Raw genomic sequence first — 14,884 nt, 5'->3', positions numbered from 1 at the left:
AAACACAACTACAGTGACGCTAAATATTTTAATACAAGTTATAATTAAAAACAAGTGTCGATTGGCGTTGTAATTAGAAAATAACTATAAAATTTTGTTAAAATAGAAGAAATGAAGGCAAGTATTAGCAACACTGAAAACAGTGAGACACAAAAAAAGTTAAATGTCCTGCATCTTTCTCTAACACATTAAGTAGTATTTAAGGAAGAAAGAGATAGCTAGGCAAACAAATCGGTTGTCGATGGATGCATGTGGCAAAGAGGCGCTATTTTTATAGTTTTTGTTAGTTTTTACTAGATGGCGCTACGTATAGATAAAGGCGCGTAAAGTTAAACTTCTCTCAACAAACAAGTTTGATTGTTTACTTTTATATAATTTTAATCAAAAGAACACTTCTACGAAATTTCACAATCATTAAAGTAATCTGAACTGTCTCTAATCAACAGTTTATCTAAGTACGTGACGTTGCTATTTTAGTTATTTACATTTTATTGATCCCCGATTCCAAGTCCGCTATTCGGTACGTTTTTGTAATGTTTTTCTATTTTTGGTTTCGTATTTTGCCATATGTGGGCCAAACAAATAAATTTATTATGAGCCTTTTAGTCATAGTTCTGGTATTTCCTGAAACAAATGAAAGGCTTACAAAGGTGAGTTTCTTTCGCCACTCTTTTCGGCGCCAGACATCAGTTGATAATATGATGTTCATGTGGTAAAGTGGTAAGTAAGGCAAGCTAGAACGTTTAGTGTCCTGGAAGGACTTTTATAGGTATTTCAATTCTAATTTGAACTAATAATAATAATATAAGTTCGTATAAGTTATAAATTTAAAAACACCAAAAATAATAATAATAATATCAATAAACTAATTTTTAAACTGATAAAACAGAATAAATGACATTAATTTATCATATCGGCCAGGTCGAGCTCGATGCTTCCTGCGGAAATCTGCCATTGTCAGGGTTTGCTGGATACAGATAACTTTATTTACGATATTACTTACTACGTTATTGACCATTCTGACCATTAATTTTGTGTTAGGTACCTATTTATTGCAATTATCTTTTGATTCAGAAGACACGTAATTTGGGACTGCCAACTGATAATATCACCCACATGTTAGGCTTTCTTTAGGGCAGCTAAATAATAGGTACACTTTACTAACCAAGTTACCCTATAGTCTACCCTAGACTCAAACTACCTTATAATCTGGGTAACCCTATAAAAGGGTTTTCAACTACAGTGCAGTTCCCTAGTGTAGTAAGACATGATGGCTTAGTTTACGAACGATGTATTACAAAGGACAAACGGCAAATCAATATCAAGTGGTAACCAAACCTAAAGTATGAAGGACCTAAAAGTTGTTCTTTTGGATTCATCATCATCATCATCATTTCAGCCATAGGACGTCCACTGCTGAACATAGGCCTCCCCTAATGCTTTCCATGTTGATCGATTGGTAGCGTTTGGTTTGCGTCTTCCTATTTGCTAGTCGGGGTTGGTATATGTAAGTTTGTTTGTGTAATATTAGTTTAATTGTTAATTAATTATTAATGTTTAATTGTTTCCTAAACAATAATTTATATTACTAATCTATTTATTTAAGCGCCCAAGAAGAAACAACTTTACGTTAAAGAACATAAGGAGCAATTTTATTCTGATTAGATATGTACTTAGTATTAGATGAATGCGCATATAGGTACAATAAATAATATCCTTGTTAAAATATTTACATAGCTGCCTATGTTTCTTTAAACTATATTCTTGAAACAGAGCCTTGAATTGTTAACAGATCTCTAGAGTCTTGTATTCTCAGTGCTAATTATGCTAAACTAAATTGTATCGAGCATTTTGTTCTGTTGATTGGGTGCAATTATACATTATAATGCTGTAGTTCAGGCATTTGCGGTGCGTTGGCGCATCTCGCGGGTTGACCTTATGCGGGTGCACGGATCGTTTAGTCATTGTCAAGCGATTTGCAGGGTGAGCCGTAAATCACGAAGCTCGAGTGACAATTAATTAAATAAATTAAATTTTATTTAGTTTACTCAATTGTACTAGTAACATGGCAGTGATAAATCGTCTGTTCTGTGCAGTTCAAATTGTTTGTGTGCTGCATCTCAGCAGCGCTCACCGGTTGTGGATGACTACGGACGAGTGTGAGAATTTTAAAATTATTGTAACTACTATTTGCAAAGTCTTTACAACTTACGCGCTGCGATATGTAAATAAGATAATACTGCGTCAAACTGCGTTTTTTTACTGAATACTTAGTGTGCAAATTGAATCGCGAGTGGGTAAGTAAATATTTGTTATGCTTCAGTCAGTACCAACGTAACAACTTTTTATCAACTTACCCACATAAAGAGGAATAATATCAAATCAATGTATCTGTGATGTGTAGATAGAGGAAAAAAGATAAACTCGTTTTAAACAAACTTTTTCATATTTTCTTAGTAATAATGAATTTGTCTAATTTAAAAAATAGGTCCTATTAATCACTAATACAGTTTTTCGTAACATATTGACCAATTTATTGACACCAAAATACGTCGTGGACTCATTTTGTTGCACTAATTAGGGTCAGTTCTCACGGTAAAGATAAGAATTGATTAGTGACAAAACTGGTACATTTTAGGCTCGGAATGGTTTAGTGTGCGAAGGGCCGCGCATAGTGCGATAGGCGTGTTTTGGCCCACTGTCGCAAGCGGACTGCTCATTGAATAATAAATATACAAGCCAGGTTAAAGGCTCTTACCCGAGGTCATGGAATGTTGACTAGTTGTCTTGGAGACAGCGGAAGTTTTATGCAATACACCTTGCAAGGTTATGCCACTAAATTAGGGACGAGAGTCGGTTAATGAAGCATTTCTTGTCACGCACATAAAGTTGGATGAAGAACGCACATTAGGATATTTCCTTGTAATGTTATAGCGAATTTGGTACGTGTATATGGATATAAAACATCAAGAAAGGATAATGAACTATTACTGGTCATCAAAATGGGTTAATGGGGATGATAGTAATTTTAACTTAACTGCAACCGACAGCTTTTGAACTATGATGAAAAAACGCAGTCGATTATTTCTTCCTTGAATTCTTTCTTGTAACTTATTTTAACATTGCAACCTACATAGGTGTTTATTTCACAAGTTACTGATTGGAATATTATTTTCCCCTTGTCGGTGAATACTGGCGCATTTTAACTGATAAATTACATTAATAAACTTTTAGTGGATAAATGTTTACGGTCCAAGGCTGTCGAATGCGTTCGTTTCTTTTATTAGAGAATGCTTGCATAAATCAGAATACGGAAGGTAAAATATTACACCGCAATGCGTCAATCTTAAAAGTAAAAAGAGATCAACTCTTGCTTTTATTATTAGTTGTTCAAAATCTTTTCTGAACATGAATTTGTGCTGAGATTGAACAAATTAATAAATTTTATTACACATGTATCATACCTAACATATGTATCACCGTGACAGCCTTAATGTAATGTTAATAAAATAAATCAGTGATAAAACTAGGGCCTAAGTATTCGGGGTTCTTTAAACGTTTAGGTACAACACTAATATAGTGCTAATCTCAACACTAATTAGCACTCGCTAAAACGTTCTATGGTCTGTTATAGTACCAGATTTTTATAGTTATTGTATTCGGACCCAGCCTCCAATCAGTAATCAAGTACGGTAATTAAATTTCTTAGATTTAGTTTTCGTAAACGCTACACTCCGATTTTTACATGTTCAAAAATCCTTGAATAATTATTTGTATGTGATACTTAATGCATAAATTACTTAAACCACTGAAAACTGAAGCTGGTGTCCTTTTGCAGTGGAGAACCACATCAGCCCCGATGACCTGCGGGAGTTCATGCACATGCACGATAACACTACATCCAGACCGAACATAGCCGGCTCCGGAGATCCTGAGGTAAGTTCTAGAAAGTAACGATGCTGATCTGAAATATAATTCAGTGTTATTTACGTGATACTTCTTGGTGAAATTTTAAAGAGAGAAAGACTTTTTAGGTAGTCCGTCTAGAATACCAAAATATATTTTAAGAAATCCGTCTGTAACAGCAGTGAATTCCCTGTAGACTTACATAATACTTTTTGTCAGTAGGTATGTGTACAAACCTAGTAATATACAGGGTGTTTGATAAATGGGTATATGAGCCGACAATAATAAATGGTATGGTGAAGTCAGAAATTTGATACCATCATTTTATTTTTTTTTAAATTTCATACAAAATAAATTTTATAAAATTCGATTTGTATGAAAATTAAAATAATTAAAATGAAGATATCAATTTTCTGACTTCACCATACCATTTATATGCCCATGTTAACATGGGCTAGTGTCGGCTCATATACCCATTTACCAAACACCCTGTAGAAGTACGCATATTTGGTATCAGCTGGTATCGTCCGATTCCTCATACAAATTAGAAGCCGACCAGACCGACAAATAACTGTAGTTCTTTCAGAATCTACTAGATAAGACAGTGCCTGACATCGTGGACTGCTTCGGCCTCGGCTCCATCACCCGCCAGCTCACCACGTGGCTTCTGAACATGAGGCCAGATCCTTCGCACAAAATCAACACGCACTTCTACTTCTCATCGCGGCAGATACCCTATAGAGTACAGGTACCTAGATATCATATCCAGTACAGGTAGATTCATACCGATATCATATCTAGTACAGGTAGATTCATACTTTTGAATTTTTTGAAAAAGGAGTTTGATCTGGCTCACCGTAGTCACCCTGTTCTAGGTGATGCCTGGTGACCAGTTTGGTTTGGAGTGGGTGGACTTTAAGCCTACCAGGAAGACCGTGATAATTGTTCACGGATTTATGAGTCATAGCAACGCTTCGTGGGTCCATGATATGACGAGAGCTTTCCTACAATGGGTATGATATTATTTACCTTTGAGGCGATAATAATTCTGCGGAATACTGAATGATTTATTGTTGTTTTGAACTAGGCAGATGTCAACGTGATAGCCGTGGATTGGAGTGAAGGAGGAAATACGTGGAAGTACTGGAGAGCTGTTGCCAATACTCGACGAGTTGGGTCAGATGTCACAAAGTAATTTCCTAAACTTATAACACCAAATCCTACCCAAAATTGATAGAAATAAGTCCGAATACTTCATTTTATATGGATATTGTTTCAGTTTCTTGCGGCAGTTGAAAGCAGCATCTGGATGCCGCTTTAAAGACTTCCATTTTGTTGGACACAGCCTAGGTGCTCATATATGCTCCTTCGCCTCGTATCTCTTAGGAGGAGTGGAGAGAATCACTGGTTAGTTTATTAGTCACTTAGGTTTTTTGCATTTAAGCGGAAATGTGTATTATGCAGTTAATAAATGAATGGGTTCACAGGTCTAGATCCCGCTCAGCCATGCTTCCGCACAGCGAATCGATCAGAACGGTTGGACAAGATTGACGCCGATTTTGTTGACGTCATTCATACGAACGGGAGGTTACTGCAGAAAGTTGGGTTTGGTTTGCCGGAACCAACAGGTGAGATGGTACAAAGACCTTACTGAAAAAGGTTTCTTTCTGTCATTAAGACACGCAATAGCTTTGCAATTTATTCCGCTAGTCTGCCTAGCTCTAGCTATGAAAGTAGGTAACTATTGGGGAGCTGAATTTTACAGGAAAATTGATCTGAAAACATTACCTTACAGGACATGCAGATTTTTATCCCAACGGAGGTATGAAGCAACCCGGTTGCTACAATGAATCAAGATCGGATTGGTTAAGTTCACTACCTTTTTCACCTATAAGTTAGTTATTTTATTACATTTTAATTCTGTGAATAAACTGTATACTTATACCTAAGAGGTTCTTAAACGTTGATTTTCTTTTCCAGAATTGCAACAAGCGATCTGTAGTCATGGTCGGGCATATCTTTTGTTCACGGAGTCCTTGATCAATAGTAACTGTTCCTTCAGAGCTCATCGATGGAACTTGACTTATGAAAGGTAAAATACATAATTTAATTAGCTAAGTAGGTACACAAATAATATTATCTTTGTAATTTTTGTTCACGCTGATACACACAAGGGAGCACAGGAACAAAGTGGAAAGCCTTTGATTTAGTGATTCTACCGTTTTTTGTTAAAACGGATTTTGTTCTTTGCAGCTTTCACTCTCATATTATAATTAATTAATAGATACTTCTATTGTCTCACATAATAATTTACAAAAGCAAAGTCACAGATAGAGTTGAAAATATGGCTATTGTCTTGTGGAGCTAAGCCTGCTAAATTGAATCTATCAACTTTGGTACTATGATGGGGTAGACCCTATTATAGTAGGCCAATTAGGTCCATTTTAGTAAGGGAGACAGATGAAATTGACCCAAGTGGTATTATCCGGCAGTGTGAACTCCAGTCTGGTAGCAGCGTGCGACCGACAGGCGTCATGCTCAGAGATGGGCATCAACGCGGTAGGAGGATCTGGCAGGCTGCGGGCAGCTGGGACTTACTTCGTGCTCACTACGGACAAGGAGCCCTACTGCCGTGAGTAACATTATTGGCAGATACCTGGTAGGTACTTTGTTAGTAGGCTCATGCATGTGATAGGTTCCCTTTAATTTGCAATCCATTTATCCGTGGGGTCTTAAAAAAGTTTAATACCTTTTCAGTTATTTCTCACGGAATATTTCGAACTTCTCCTATACTCGAAACCTTAAATTCGTTGCGGGTTCCAAGACTTCTTGGATGCCAAACTGTCGATACTGGTGACCCAGGTGTTACAGTTTTGCAGGTTTGCCGTGTAATTTCCCCTTTTACAGCTAAACATCATTTACCTTCATTACCTGTGGCAAGGTAAAATATTTAATAGGGTATTAACAAGCAAAAACCGAATTCTAAATTGAATCATAATTCCTTTTCCCTATTCAATTGTATTTAATGGAAATTTAACTAAGGAAATGCGTCAAAAACAATAAAGTTTCCAAAAGCAAGAAATTATTGAAAATGCAACACTGAAACCGCAGTTTTAATAATGAGTAATATTAAGTTCATGGTTATTGGTATTTCCGCAACGGTAATAAGGAGTTTGCGGAGTACGTACCCAGATTCACTCGATGCGAATTCAATTGTCCTTGTTCCACTTTTCATTGCGAATGCTACGGATTAGTTTCTGCGAAGTGGTCAAATGCTCTTCTGACCCACCGCACTACCAAACCACACTACCAGTAGTGTCGTGGGGAATATTTTTTCCCTTCTACACTACCAAGCCAGTAGTGTCGTGGGTAATTTTTAAGGGCCATACATCTTCATTCCCATCGACACTACTACCATAACTAAATGTAAAATTTGTAAAATTTTGGATTGTTTTGTAATAAATTATGTTTATATGCAACACTAACCTCTGTGCAATTTTGCAGTTTGATGGAATTTACTGAAAATAAAATATTACCTAAAAGGGCTTATGTTCATGTTACGGTAAATGTACAAGTAAAACGCTTTCAAATGATACCAAACACGGCACGGCATATTTATCTTAACTTTATTTTTTTACTCTGTGTGGTTTGTCCGCCGCTAGAGGGCGCCACATTAGATTTTGTGAAACCCCATATAGCCTATAACCAGCGTACAATTAAGACGCTTCTAATGATATGTCATTAGTCGAATAAGTAGTTTAGACGTTACGAGGGAATAGATGAACATACATACATACATACCTACATAGCCTGTCAAAATCATAACCCCTTCTTTTGCTTTGCCGCAGTCGGGTAAAAATAATTTAATTTTTGTTTTTCTTTCACGCAAAGTTATATAGGTATAAGCCCTTTTAGGTAATTTTTTTTTTTCAGTAAATTCCGTCAAACTGCAAATTTTTACCGAGGTTAGGGTTGCATATAAACATAATTTATTACAAAACAATCCAAAATTTTACAAATTTTACATTTAGTTATGGTAGTAGTGTCGATGGGAATGAAGATGTATGTTACCCACGACACTACTGGCTTGGTAGTGCAGAAGGGAAAAAATATTCCCCACGACACTACTACTGGTAGTGTGGTTTGGTAGTGCGGTGGGTCAGAAGGGGTCAAATGTCTTCAAGTCGTTCGCTTTTGGTTACTTGTTAGGTATTGGATTGAAAGTAGGAGTATCAATCAAAGACTTGGATCAAAGATTGAATGGTTTTGTAAAATCATTAGGCTTTGCGCAAACGTATGAGTATTTACTGAGGATTCGATTATGTAGAGTCGGAACGAGGAGTTCGCTGATAGTAAAAGTATCATGAGAACAAAGCTAATAATTTTAGCTTTGATTTACTATTTATATTTTTAGTATTTTTTACTTTTTAGGAAACATTATATGTACTGGATTTAAAAAATTAAAAAAAAATTGCTTAAAATTAAATGTCTTATCTTGTGCGTAGAGCCTAACATTAATGAGCTACGGCTTTGTTCGACAACTCTTAATGATCTTTTTTCAAGTTTATTTTTAGGTCAAGTAGGTAATAGAAATGAATGCTTGTTAATTTCATTCATCTGACAATTCAATGGATTCCATGAATTTCAGTCATAACCTCGCGTGGTAGAGAAATGTTTTAATTGGACGTTCTTATGCCATTGCCACCTGCATCGTTATCCTAGAAATGTAATTCCAATAACTTTTTTTTTCAAATCAATAAATGAATGAATAGATAACGGCATATTAATCGAGTCATTATCAACAGGGTATTTGGTATTCACTGCACTGGTAATGACACACTTGAATATACCAGAGGCTGCAGGATATTAATAACCAAGACTTCATTATTTTGTTTTGGTAATACTAAAAACTAATATTTTTATGTTATAGCGACTGAATGGGAGAGGCGTCATCCGCAACCGGATCTCCTATGGGACCTTTTGAAAGGGTTCCGTCTGGACAGATTCCTCCGTGCTACAACCACAGAGGTTGCTCAAACTGCGGCCTACGCGGATCCTCTGGAGACAGACGATGACGTCACGACCACCACCACGCAAAAAAGTTGGTTCAGGCGGTGGGTGGGTTAACTTATCCAGCCAGTGTTATATGTTACTTACTCGACGGGATTTTTGAATAAAACTGTTGCAAAACTACGAGGCCGAAATGCTGTTCGAAATTTTAAAATATTTCGACTGTCATTTGTTTCGAATACTAATCATTAATTAAATAATACACAGCGAAAACAATGCGAAACGTCTAAAAAGAAAAAAAAAACTATTTTATCTAACACAATAATTTAAGATGTAAGTGAGATTTAATTTTTATTTAAGTACCTAATTTCATGCCTTTATTTACCAATGCATTTTATATTTAATAGATTGTTTTATAACTAGGAAATTAAGTATTTTTTTAATTTAAAATTAGTAATTTATTAAATGTATTTTTACAATTATTATAAATTAATGTGACATCAATATAAATGTTTTTATTTTTTTGAAACATGAACCTTGAAGAGTTAGCATGCACCCTAGTGGTAAGTATTCGTTTATTAATATAGTTAAGTGGTAGATCAATCTGAAAATTCAAGTATTATTTAAATATTGCAGCACTTAAGTAATTGGCTTTTTAATTAAAAAGCTTTGGGTCGCAGCACTAGTCATTGAGTATAGACAGATACTATGGAAAAGTAAGGTATTTCAGGTTGTGCTATTTTAAAAACAGAAAATGTATCCTAAAATACTAAACAATGTATTTCAAGTGTTAAACAAAAGAGTTTTGTTCTTTGGAAGGAACAGTGGGATACACGGATTAAAATATTTATTTCGACATGATTCCTTTATAGCCTTCAGGTGAGATTACGCATCATTTATTGCTTTTGAAAGAGTTGAATTGACTTTTTTTTTAACTAATTATTGTTATAGAACGGTAGGTATAGGAATCAAAATAACCTGCGTGCGTGCGTCTACAAGATATTTTAGAAAGAAAACACCTGAATAATTAAAAACAATATGAAGTTAAACACTTCATTAGTGTTCTTTGTTTTTAAGTTCCGATCTTAGATTAGTGATGTGCGTACATACGTTTCTAGGTTGTTCTGGATAGTAATCCTGGTCATCTCAAGCGGGTGTTTATACCTTCTTCTGGTGGTAGTAGAGCGCGGGGACCAGGTGAACTTTACCCCGGACACACGCTATCTGCAGTGGGCGACGGTGTTCCCCGCCGTGACGGTCTGCGAGAGCTACAGCCTGAAGCCCGCTCAGAGGAAGTTCGCGGCTCTGTACCGTTAGTCTTAACAAAGACAGTAACTAGACTAGTCTTATAGCCTGTACCTTCTTCTGGTGGTGGAGCGAGGGGACCAGGTGAACTTTACATCGGACACGTGCGACCTGCAGTGGGCGACGGTGTTCCCCGCCGTGACGGTCTGCGAGAGCTACAGCCTGAAGCCCGCTCAGAGGAAATTCGCGGCTCTATACCGTTAGTCTTAACCAAAGACGTAGTAACTAGACTAGTCTTACAGCCTGTACCTCCTACTGGTGGTAGAGCGAAGGGACCAGGTGAACTTTACATCGGACACCCGCTACCTGCAGTGGGCGACGGTGTTCCCCACCGTGACGATCTGTGAGAGCTACAGCCTAAAGCCCACTCAGAGGAAGTTCGCGGCTCTGTACCGTTAGTCTTACTAAAGACTTAGTAAATAGACAGTCTTACAGCCTGTACTTTCTACTGGTGGTGGAGCGCGGGGATCAAGTGAACTTCACTCCGGACACGCGCTACCTGCAGTGGGCGACGGTCTGATGGCTACAGTCTGAAGCCCGCTCAGAGAAAGTTCGCAGCTTTGTACCGTTAGTCATATATCCGAAGTTTTCTAATAGTAACTATACGAGTACTATACCAGTGCAGAATAATTTCGTCCCTTCGCAGGCGTACTTTAGATGGTTAAATTAAACAGGAAAAAAATCTTTGCCAAAATTTTGATAAATGAAACACTTTGTAGGGTGTAACTATTAAGTAATCTGAGGAAGGGTCGTCAGTAATATTAGTCTGAAACTAAACTGAAGTTTCTAAGAGATTAGATAACACAAGCAACGCAGCGCGTTATGGATGATTAATTAATCTGCATACTACTAATTTATACCACTTCAATACACAAAGTTAGTAGGTACCTATACTTCTGTCGGGCAGTGGAGTGAACATTTTGCAGCTAAAGTTCTAAATACATATGTTTTAAAACACAGATAAATTAGTTAACATTTAGCTTTTTTAAGGATTTACGGTGAGAGGGAATATAAGGTCAACCTGTAGATCGATAAGTATATGGACTCAAAGGCGTCTCTGAACAATTTAATGAGGTTGATTCTTGATTAGGACTTTTTTTTCTTAACAGCGGAATTGATGGGACCGTTAAACTTCGATGTTAAGAAGTATCTCACGGAGTTGCTATACGGCCGTGGCACTTGTGGCAAGTCGTACTGTGTGCCGTGCGGCACTCTGGTGCCTTGCGATGTGCCGTGGAGGGACGTCATGGAGAACGTAAGATTTTATATGTATCTGACTGGCTCATAATAGCAATGCTGACTCATAAAACTTCGTTGCCAGCAGTAACTCATACGATATCGTAGATTAATCTGGAGTAATTTGATAGGTTAACATATTTCATACTTATACTCAGACTCTATCTTTTTGTCCATAAGTCATAACATATTAGTACACGATCTTATTTATTGAAGTCGTAGTAAAGGCTTGAAGTAAGTATAGTTCTTTGGCGGTTTCGTAATTTGGCAAGAAGAATTGACTAGTGGGGAATGGGTTCAGTTACCTATCTACTAAGTTTAGTAACTTCCAAAGTGCTTCTTGTTACATTTCTTGAGTACATTGAAATAAAAGATATTGCAAACTTCATACTCACGTTAGCAAGGAAACACGTGCATGTCACTGTTTTATGTTTTCCACTCATCTCTGCCATTTTTAATGAATTCAACACAACACGTCCACGTACGTTTGTTTAGTAAAAACAATGGCGCCACACACTGTATTTACTTTAGTTGGAAATATATTTTTAAAAACATATCGAACTGACCCGATTGTAACTGATTGTGTATTCTATCTAGGTTAGGCAGAAATGTACTGATATGATTACGGACTGTCGCTTCAACGGCGAAAAATTTCCTTGCTGCGAAAAGTTTCGTTTGGTCGACTCAGAGTACGGATATTGCTTTTCTTTCAACACCTTACAGAGCGAGTGAGTAGACAGATGTAATGATATAGATAGAGCGATAAAAAACTCGTAAAATGACACTCAGGCTTACTAGATAAAGATCATGTGATAACATAGTGTAGGAATGTTTGAACGCCTAGCAGTAGTCGTATGACTGATATGCACGTATGTTACTATCAGTGTAAAGGAACCTGTATTGCAATTCTTGCAGGAGCTCTCGTGACGAGCCGCTGTATGCTGTGAATAGGTCGACTGGACCAGGAATTTTAACATATCGCCTTTTGTATGAAGCCTATGTGAGTAATCTCTTCTAAACAATTCGAGAGTCAATCAATATAGCACCCAGGATGGTCCTTCACCATAAGTTCATTCACCACCTAAATTGTTTGCACTAAAGTTTTACGGTCAGCAATATCACATAATGTGTGATCATGGCGCGTACTTGAAATATAGGAAATTCTTAAAAACTAATCAGTTTTGGTATCAGAGCTGTTCCCTTTACTCCCTTGTTGACTTAACTTCTAACTCCCTTTTCTAGATCTCTGTGCACAGTCCAGAAGAGCTTTCAACAAACAACCTGGATTTTAAGTTCAAATTCGACGTAAAAGCTAGATCAGAGAACCGAGTACAATTCCTTTTCTCCATGGTAGAGATGGAGAACGACCCCATGTTGCTGGCTGAGGGTATCGACGTCAGACATTGCAGAAACCTTGAAGAAGTACCTGAAAGAAAGTTGCATACCTATCCGGTAAGACTTATACGTACCTACTTAAAAACTTTCTATACGAAAGTGATATTAAATGCTGCATTTAAGTAATCGAATTTCATCAGGCTCTCCAAGATCCTTTTGTCTTCAAATTATTTTTTCTCCTCTAGGTATATTCTTACGGCGCTTGTCGTTTAGCGCAAGAGACAGAGCATTTTTACGAACATTGTGGATGCATTCATCCTGCCCGTCACACTTCTTGTAAGTTTTTCTATTCAACGATTTGAAAAAAGCTTTCTATTTCTATATTTTTTATCACTTTTGCCATTGTTTGCAGATGAAACTAAGTACTGTAACTATACAGGACTGAATTGTGTAGTTGACGTTGAAGGTAAGATGGATTCCAGATTCTATTCTATAGGATCCCCAATCTTGGTAGTATCAAAGTAGTTGAATAAAAAGATTATATTTTTCAGTCCAAAAACAAAAGTTGGGTGCTGACAAACATGACAATCATGATAAGACTTGTCTACCCTCCTGTGTTGAGAGTGAACTTACTACCATACACATTTCTAGGTAAGGAATTACCTACCACAGCTTGCATTTTTCCTAAAATATGTGTAAATATGTAAAGCAAATGACGAAGTGAGTTAATTTTTATTTACTTTAGATAATTTGTAAGTATTTCACTCCATTGTTTAGAAAAATGAAACTGAAATGAATAATACGTTTCAACATTTTCAGTATTTTCTTTCTCCTTGGCTCTTCGATACAGCAAAGTCTCACGTAGTCATAAAAATCTTGTAGAGTAACCGCATTTCATATCTAGTTTTTAGGTGCTCTCACGGTCTGTTTTTTCATGTTGGGAAATGTCGCATTGCGGTTGCCTTCATACTAAATCGCTTTGCCTGTCCCTTTTGTCATGAAAAAATTTCTTAAATTACTTCTATATTACGAAGTCATGATATCGTTGACAAAAAGCTTTTTTCTCTTGTCTTCTTAGCCACTACATTACTTGTACCTACTGGTTAAAAATAAAACATGTCGTTAGGTACTTATCCTGGTTGAAGAATAGTTAAAAACCATACTTTAAAAGGATGGTAGAGTCGTTAAATTTTATTGNTTAGATTTCAAGTGATGGTTCTGCTTCATTACAAGACTAATGAGACAAGAATAACAACTAAAATAACTTTCTACAGGAATTGGGTGAATGAAGAATACCAGGGTGCTTTGGTTAGTATCCGCATGGCGTCGCTGCCTACCCTGCGTTATACGAGGAACCTGGTCCGGACCAATTTGGATTTTGTTGGTGAGAAGATATTTAGTAAATAAAACAAATATAGTGCTGAATAAAGTATTCAAACTATACGAGTACATTATGGTAGGCTTACTCTACCAAAGTTACACTAATTCTTAGGGTCCTATTTCGTAGTATTTTATGGGGTCAGTATAAATTATAGGCAGGTGTCGCGAAACGGCGTGTTTTTTATTGCTGATTTCTAGATCTCAGTTTTTAATTCATTTTATCCTATTTATTCCTGGCTGGCTCCTATAAATTAATTATAGAGTCCCACATTAATAACATTGCATCTTACTGTAGGTACTTAAGTTGTAATGGACATGCATTTAGATCGCTTCTTTAATATTAATCATTGCATATAAATGGAGCTACCTACCAGAGGGCTACTGTTACAAAACTCTATTGAATAAGAAGAAATCATTCAGTACCGGCCAACTGGTTTAGGTGTGAACCGGAAGGTTTAAAAAAATATTTGAATTCTACGAAAGGCGTTCTTATACAACAGATAACACAGAACATTCGAAAGTTACTCTTCATAATGTTTCCATATTAGCTTCTAAAATAAACAGTTTCATGGTCACTCTATTTGTTTTTTCAGTGTCCATAGGAGGTATGGTCAGCCTGTTCACCGGTGCGTCGATTTTAAGTATTGTAGAAGTACTTTACCTCGTTTTTAGATCTCCCAGAAGGATGTAAAAAGTTAGGCGAATTTTATCT

The 14,884-nt window shown here is 36.6% G+C and overlaps 2 protein-coding genes across 2 annotated transcripts; both read left to right on the top strand.

Annotated features, from left to right (window-relative positions):
- Positions 1–1,925: 1,925 nt before the first annotated feature.
- On the top strand, positions 1,926–9,203 carry LOC114355758 (pancreatic triacylglycerol lipase). Its single transcript, XM_028308772.1, has 11 exons — positions 1,926–2,159; positions 3,839–3,936; positions 4,493–4,654; positions 4,782–4,919; positions 4,994–5,097; positions 5,186–5,313; positions 5,394–5,534; positions 5,702–5,800; positions 5,887–5,998; positions 6,399–6,538; positions 8,837–9,203. Exons 1-11 carry the CDS (start codon positions 2,066–2,068, stop codon positions 9,031–9,033), a joined length of 1,413 nt encoding a protein of 470 aa, XP_028164573.1. The 5' UTR covers positions 1,926–2,065; the 3' UTR covers positions 9,034–9,203.
- Positions 9,204–9,662: 459 nt separating this feature from the next.
- On the top strand, positions 9,663–14,882 carry LOC114355695 (sodium channel protein Nach-like). Its single transcript, XM_028308664.1, has 11 exons — positions 9,663–9,795; positions 10,035–10,228; positions 11,331–11,476; positions 12,055–12,185; positions 12,373–12,457; positions 12,700–12,909; positions 13,038–13,128; positions 13,205–13,258; positions 13,344–13,443; positions 14,067–14,176; positions 14,766–14,882. The coding sequence occupies exons 1-11, from the start codon at positions 9,671–9,673 to the stop codon at positions 14,861–14,863; spliced, it is 1,344 nt and encodes a 447-aa protein (XP_028164465.1). The 5' UTR covers positions 9,663–9,670; the 3' UTR covers positions 14,864–14,882.
- The last annotated feature ends 2 nt before the right edge of the window (positions 14,883–14,884 follow it).

This window comes from Ostrinia furnacalis, unplaced genomic scaffold (assembly GCF_004193835.3).
Source record: "Ostrinia furnacalis isolate ACB-3 unplaced genomic scaffold, ASM419383v2 OfSCF2491, whole genome shotgun sequence".
In the NCBI taxonomy this organism is placed as follows: Eukaryota; Metazoa; Arthropoda; class Insecta; order Lepidoptera; family Crambidae; genus Ostrinia; species Ostrinia furnacalis.
This window is presented reverse-complemented; position numbering and strand designations above follow the sequence as displayed.

Excerpts from the sequence above, each read along its gene's own strand:
- LOC114355695 (XM_028308664.1), top strand. The coding sequence starts at position 9,671 with ATGTATCCTAAAATACTAAACAATGTATTTCAAGTGTTAAACAAAAGA. Across the intron at positions 11,477-12,054 it reads GGAGGGACGTCATGGAGAAC|GTTAGGCAGAAATGTACTGA; the intron begins GTAAGATTTTAT and ends TATTCTATCTAG. Across the intron at positions 13,259-13,343 it reads TTGTGTAGTTGACGTTGAAG|TCCAAAAACAAAAGTTGGGT; the intron begins GTAAGATGGATT and ends TATATTTTTCAG.
- LOC114355758 (XM_028308772.1), top strand. The coding sequence starts at position 2,066 with ATGGCAGTGATAAATCGTCTGTTCTGTGCAGTTCAAATTGTTTGTGTG. Across the intron at positions 4,920-4,993 it reads CGAGAGCTTTCCTACAATGG|GCAGATGTCAACGTGATAGC; the intron begins GTATGATATTAT and ends GTTTTGAACTAG. Across the intron at positions 5,535-5,701 it reads TGGTTTGCCGGAACCAACAG|GACATGCAGATTTTTATCCC; the intron begins GTGAGATGGTAC and ends ATTACCTTACAG.